At 48.1% G+C, this 7,178-nt stretch overlaps 1 protein-coding gene across 1 annotated transcript in view; it reads left to right on the top strand.

Annotated features, from left to right (window-relative positions):
• Window positions 1–1,935: 1,935 nt before the first annotated feature.
• Window positions 1,936–7,178, top strand: part of XYLT1 (xylosyltransferase 1) — a 195,558-nt gene continuing 190,315 nt past the window's right edge. The window contains exon 1 of the mRNA XM_074919164.1: window positions 1,936–2,166. Coding sequence (XP_074775265.1) covers window positions 1,936–2,166 — 231 coding nt within the window. The remainder of the gene's footprint in view (window positions 2,167–7,178) is intronic.

Here is a 7,178-nt window from a genome sequence, read left to right as displayed (position 1 = left end):
GCAATCAGAGGACAGTACAGGAACAAAAAGCCCAAGAATCACCATGTAAGGACCACCACCTTAATTTTTTTTCTTGAGGCTCCAATTTCATACCGGAGACTCAAAATTCATGTGTTAGGAGCAACAGATTGTTTATTTCTAAACATGATTCTTCCATCAGATCATGAGATGATTCTTAAAAATTAATTGTAATATTAGAAAGCCTGTTTATCCAATCATGCACACCTCTGTAAGGCTAAATACTTTCACAACGCTTCTTACCACTAACGTGTCATGTACTTCACCTGCTTCAGTAACACTGCGACAAAAGATACATCCTGTGATATATCTTTTTTTCATAGCCTCACTGGATCATGAGGAATATTCCCTTAATAAAGGATGATTCTGAATCTTACTACTTGTTTCATTGTTCTTCAGATCAGAAACTAAAGTACTTCCAGTACAAACAAATCCTGCTGGTCTGTGAAAATCCTACTTGGCTATTATTTAGAAAAAGCAACTATCCTTATCAGAAGATACTATTTTTCACCTTTGAATTTGGTTTGTAAAGTGGAATTAGGCTTACAAAAAGAGGCACTGTTCAGGCAGATTAAAAAAACCCCACCCTACTTCACTACTATCATCAGATAATGAGATCTTTCAGATTAGAAAACCAATACACGTATGGAAGAAAAAGGTAACTGAAGTCATCCATTACGTACACTTTTTGAGACACTGGGCATTTAATTACAGTCATCTTGCACCTATGCCTGGTACTTGCAAACCCCTCAGGGCTGTGGAGGTGTTGCACCTTGCTCTCATTCTCACTCTGCTGAGGCCAAATGCTGCCAGCGACTTTTTTGCTTCAGAAAAAAAAATCTCAGTCCTGGGGGATTTGGACCATTTTTACCTGTGAAACGCTTTGCATGCATTTACACCAGTCATACATGGGACTGCTGTTTGCCAGATGGGGGGAAAAGGACGGTGACTTTAAAGGCGTCACCTACGCTGCAGTCAAGCCCCTTGGGAATGAACGTGGCACTCCGGTCTAGTCCGAGCAGTTGAAGTAACAGCCTTTCAAAAGTAAAGACTGGTCAATAGCTACATGACAGGGAAATTAACGAGTATAGGTGGCGTTATTGATAATCTGTGGAAGTTTGACGATTTATCGACAAATTTTTTTTCATTAAGGAGCACAAGCCACGGTACCTTTTTGCTGCGGCCATTTTTAATGCGACCAGCTGCAACGAGAAAGCCCCCCCTGGAACGGCTGCAGGTCATTTCGGCGCGAATTGGCTCCAAGTCGGTTAAAAGAATTAAATTCATACTAACAATGACAGAAAAAGGGCCGAGTACCGGCCGTCAGAGGGGGCCGGCTGCCAGGTGGGAGCGGGGGAAGGCGGGAACGGGGCGGCGGGCGCGAGGCGGCACCCTCGTGCCGCCTCGCGCCCGCCGCCTCACGCCCGGTTCCCGCCCGCCGGCGCGCGGCAGCTTTCCCTCAGAAGATGGCAGTCGCCGCCCGCCCCGGCGCCGGCCGCCCCCTCCCCTCTCCCGCCAGCCGTGAGGCGCGGAGCCGCCCCGCCCCAGCCCCTTTCCCTCACGCAGGGCCGGGGCTCGCCCGCCGGCGGCGGCAGCAGCAGCAGCAGCCCCCACCGCCGCTCCTCCTCCTCCGTCTCCAGCCCACCCTCCTCCTCCTTCCTCTTCCTCTGCCAACCCCACCCCTCGCCCCCGGGCTGGCCCGGCCGCGGGCTGCCGCGCCGCCAGGGCTCCCCGCCGGCTTCCCCCATCCCCACGCGCCGCGCACACCTCCTCCTCCTCCTTCTTCGTCTCCTCCGCCCGCCCGCCCTCCCTCCTTCCCCACCTCCGCCCTCCTCCTGCTGACGTCTGGCTCTGCCCGGCTGAAAACTCCGTGCCGCGGCGGATGCGGCGGCTCTCGGGAGCGCGGCAGCAGCGAAGATGGTGGCCGCTCCGTGCGCCCGGCGGCTGGCGCGGCGCTCCCGCTCGGCGCTGGTGGCGGCGCTCACCGTGCTGCTCCTGCAGACCCTCCTCGTCTGGAATTTCACCTCCCTCGACGCCGGCGAGGAGCAGCGCGGCGGCGCCGCCGGCCGCGAGAAGCGAGACCGCGGCGGAGACCAGCGGGCGCACCCGCAGCGCCGCGGACCCGCCGCCTCGCACGGCAAGGCGATGGTAGGCGCGGGCGGGGGGAGGCTGTGCGCCCCTGTCTCGCGGCGTTTCTCCGCACTTCTGCGGAGGGGGCTGCCCGGGAGGCGCGGGGAAGTTGGGGCGAGCGAGGCGCGGTCGCCTGGGGCTCGCGTCCCCCCGCCCCGCGTGGGCGCCTCCCGCCGCCGCGCAGGTGCCGCGGTGCGGGGCCGGTCCCGCCGCCTGGGCTCCCACCCGCGGCCGGGGTCCCGACGGCCGGCGCCCCCGGCACGGCCAACGGCGGAGGGGCCGCGGCTGCAACGCCAGAACATGCATCGGTAGGATCCGATCCTCTCTCCTCCGCTGCCCGGTGCCCCTTCGGCGCTGCCTGCCTCCGCGGCGGGCGTCTCGGCATCCCCGAACTTCGCTGGAGAGCCGCCTGCCCATGCCTTCCTAAGGGTTTATTTTATTGCTACTTTATTTTTTTCCAACTGGAAGCCGTACGGGCGCTATTCTTTATTGCACAGTTCTATCAGGCCCAGTAGGTGACAGGCAATGAAATCTAATGCAATCATTTTATTAACCGCTAAGAACTCGAGGATACCGAAACTGCTCTCTCGCCCTATCTCTTACCATTTTCATTTGCAGGCTCCCCAGTTTTTATTTAAATGACTCAGGCCTGGAACCACAGGGGGATTGCAGAGCTGGTCCTATTTCCAGTCAATATTTCTGAATTTTCTAATAGGCATGTGAAAAAGAAAATTAACAGTGTTCTTGGTCAGTTAGTGCAGACCTCAGAAATACGCATCAGTGTGTACCACTGGCATGTAGTATTCTTCAGCTCGAGAGAAGCTTCCTTTGGTTTTCATTTAATTCTTTTAGAAGTAGGTCTGTGTTAAATAAGTGTTGCCGCTCAAAGTACGCATGCATATTTTTGTTTGTTTCTGTATTTCTGTTTACATCTTGAGACAGAAGGTAAGAGCTTCGGGCTCAGAGATGACTTAGCCTCATAAACATAGACCATGTTTCAGTCACCGAAAGGCTGCAGTGAACCGTGCCCCAAGCACATGAGTGCTCTGTCACTAACATTTGGGACAACTGTTGTGAAAGGTAGGATGTACCCATCCAGCATGTGCAGATCCTGTTGTGTTTTCAAGATGTGAAAATTAAAATTCTTGCTTACTGAGTTCAATTTTTGTCTCTACATGTGATCTTATCTTGATACTTGCTGTGTTCATAAATGTAACTGTGCAGGCTCCACTATTTTTCCTCCAGCACTCTGCTCTCTGCCTCTTTTCCTCTGTGTCTAGTCTTTTACTCTTGTCTTTCATTCTTCTCCAGCTTTTTTCCTTCTTGGTCTCTCCTGTGTGAGTTACCAAAGGTAGGCAGGTGCTGGTACCTGGGGAGGCAGGGGGCCAGGAGAGGTCAAGGTGCACCTGGGGCTTCAGCCCTGCTTCCCAGCTTTCTGGGCTTTCTAGGAAATAATCCTCTTCTGTGGGCTCTGGGGCAGTGCCAGAACAAGTACTGTTAGCAGTTGTCCTACAAATGTCCTGGTGCAGTGTCCGGTTTGTGTCTGGTTTGTGTTGGAACAAATGCCGAGTTCGGGGCCGAAAGCTAATTGTTTCTGTGCTGGTGACATGCAGTTGTAGAATATGATTATTTTGATGCTGGCAGTTATGAATCATGCCTTTTGCATCCAGATTTGATCAGAGACCTAAAGATGGAGCACTGGGTTTCTGAATAGAAAACATATTTTAAAACACATGCTGAGTGTACCTGTTTTCCCCTCGTTATCTAAATGAGTAGTATGGATCACACTGGCCCGTCCCACAATGTCTGATATTGGTATTAAAAAAACCCCAGCAACGCTCAAGACACAAGTGGCAGCGTGCTTGATAGAGTGCTTTGTCAAGAGGTGATTCGGCAGTACTTCTTCAAGATGACTTTGTGGTACTTGTGGCTTTGCTTAACCTACACACTGGGAAGTGGCTGCCATCCTTAAAATTACTTTGTCAGAATACAAACCCCACACTTAAGCATCCGTCTATTGATTACGAGGTGTGCTTGGTGGAAAAGTGATAGGGAAATTGGATTTGTGTATATTTCTGCCTTAACAGCCTGGTAGCTTGCTTAAATTGGTAGGTGAAGTTCCCAGGCACTCCAGACATAATGTTGGTTTATCTAACCTGACCTATGTTTGTCTGTCTCTGAGGCAGGTCCAGTTTTGATTTTGGAATCAGTGGTTCATGAGGAAGATCTCTGTTTAATGGAATTAGACAATACAGAGTCAGTACAAAAGAAGATTATTTTTTTTTTCCTGTTTCTTTATTTCCACATTACAATGCAATTTATGTAGTGCCCAAGCAAAGCTGTTATCGTTCTCTATTGAAGTTTCTCATAGTTTGTGCATGTCAAATTGTTCTGTGGCAGTTGGAGAAGCTGGCCAGTGTGAATACAGTACTTCCATTATATCCAGATGTCTTTGGGTTAAGCGCGTCTGAGAGACCCTCCAGAGATTTTTCAAAGGTTTCTCAGTCTTTCATTTTAACCAAAAAAGAATATTAATTTTAACGTGCCTTTGGTCCATTAATGGAGCAGTGTGTTTAATAGATCTTTGAGGAGCATTTTCTTGAAAGGTTGCTAAATGTTTGTGATGTAGTACTTGATCGTTTTTTTCACTTTGAAGAGTCTTTAATGCATGGATGCCCTGACAATTGCCTTTATAAAAGCCTTTATAATAGTTACACAAATCAGATTGTGGACACTTTGCAGAAGATGGCACTTCTCAAACCTATCTCTGAAAGTTGACATATGAGGTTGCAGTGGTTTTGTTTATCTTGTTTTTTCTTTGTGTCCGACCTATGTACAAGACTGAAATGGTGGTAAGTATTTTACTGAGCTGGACATAAGTCGTGTGAGGATTTGTTAATTTGTGTCTGCGGGAAAAGAAGAATAATCCTTTGAACCAGGTGTTTAAGAGGTATTTAGATTTTTATTAAATGCTGTCAGATGCGTGTAATAAGCAATTTCATTTGGAAAATGAAATAACATTGTACCATAGTAAAAAATGTTGCCACTGTACCTGTGCATAATTGAATATCAATTGCCAGCTTGGCAGGAAGAAACAATTTTGAATTGAGCTATTTTGCAACTGAAAACATTTACTGTGCTAGATCCCCTGGCCAGCTACATCTGGAGCTTTCATTACTCGTAAGCACTTTCCTGCAGTTGTTCCATATTTAATTAAATCAGCTTATAGATATCTTTAAAGAAGTATGAATTCTATCGGTGGCAGTGATTTCAGTGGGTACTTGCAACCGTGTATGATTTTTGCAGCTGTTCAGCATCCTTTGCACAAGCTTTATTCGTTCAGCAAAACTCAAACATTGAAAGCATGGAAGAATTAAGCTGTCTTCTGAGAACGGGTTGATTTTTATGCAAGGGTCTTTAGCTTTGAAAAGTAAGCAACAGCTTTTTGTGAAAATACCATGAGGATGCTGCTTAGTCTCAGGCTTTTTTAATGCAGCCTGCTCGTGGTGATGGAAGGGGCTTGTTGGTGGATGTTGTGTTGGAAGCCCAAAGGGAAGAAGAAGGAATGCAAATCCCTGCTTCGGGGCTGCTGGTGATGAGAGGGATGTGACAGCAGAGCATCTGCTGTCGTGTTTAGCTCACGCCCAGCATTGCACTGAGAGGCAGTTGTTCATCTCAGAGATGTGTTAGCATTACCCAGCTGTGGTCTCTGCCTTGGAATTAGGTGTTGAAGGCAATGTCTGTGGGCACGTAATGCTCTTTCATGCCTTGTGGCACTGTTGGGTTTTTGTTACTGCCTGTTTTACCATAAAGCAAAAATTCCAGTGCATTGTTGCTGTGTCAGTTGAGTGAAATATAGCTCTTGCCTGCTGGTGTGGGATCAAAGCATTTCTTTAGTCTGAGATTCTGTATATTCATTTTAAAGAAATGGCATGTTTCTTTCAGCACGATGCTGTCAAAGGAACCAAACATAACTATTGATAGCTCAAAATGTTCAGAACTGTAAAATGAAAAGAAGGTGTCGTGTTCGGGGACAGCAAGGATTATCTGTTTTAACTCCAAGCAAAATTTAAGTTAGGGAGGACAGTCCTGGGGATCACTAGTGCTTCTCCTCCTCATTGTCATTTCTGTAGTGGGAAATGTGTTTCTTCTCCTGGGAATATGGAGAGTGAGGCTGGGTCCACTGTGCCTCCATGGGTTGGTCAGCTGCATATGCTCAAGCAGGTTGTATTTCTTCTTGTTTGTTCCTTCTTGTCCTTTCTTTTTGTCCTTGTTCCTTCCTTGTCACTTCCTGGTGGTGCATGCTGAGCTCTGACAGGTTAAAGATGCAGGAAGCCAAAAGTTGTGTGCCTAAACTCTGTAATACCTGTTGGTTACTGAAACTGGGAAAGGCATCCAGCTGCTACTCTACTCAGTGGTAATGGTTATAAAAACTGAAGGCAAAGTAGCAGCAATTCCATAATGCTGGAGAAAACTAGAGGAATCATACAGGAAAGAAAACCCAGGAATCTTTACTCCACTTTCTCTAAAGTCCCTCCATCAGGTATTTCCCTCTGTCTTTTCCAAATGCTTCCCCGAAATAAGAATGGTGCAGAGTTCACCTTGCGTTATCAAGCAGAAGCTTGGCGTTTTTTCAGGTTTGGAAACAAGAGTTTGCTTTTGAGGAGTCTTTGCCCCTGTAATGTTTAGATTCTGCAGGTGAATTCCCAGCGCTGTTTTGCCAGACACAGGCGCACACACACACAGCCAGAGCTACCCTCTGCTGAGCATCAGGGCGTTATCTGTGTGGGAGGTACTTAACAAGTGAGTTTCTGCACGGCACCCAGGTTTCAGTACAGCACCTGCACCTGCATTAAAGTGTAACTTTGCACAGGGGTGGTGGCAAGGTGAGCGTCGAAGGGGAGAGCTTCTGACTCGGGCAAGGAACTGTGCTACCACTGGAAGCTTGCTGTAGTTGCTGGGAGTTCACCCTACAAAGTTGCATTTAAGCATAAAATAATCTGTTAAACTCCAGAAAACAGATTTAAAGG

The sequence above is a fragment of the Athene noctua genome, chromosome 15 (genome assembly GCF_965140245.1).
Source record: "Athene noctua chromosome 15, bAthNoc1.hap1.1, whole genome shotgun sequence".
Lineage (NCBI taxonomy): Eukaryota > Metazoa > Chordata > Aves > Strigiformes > Strigidae > Athene > Athene noctua.
This window is presented reverse-complemented; position numbering and strand designations above follow the sequence as displayed.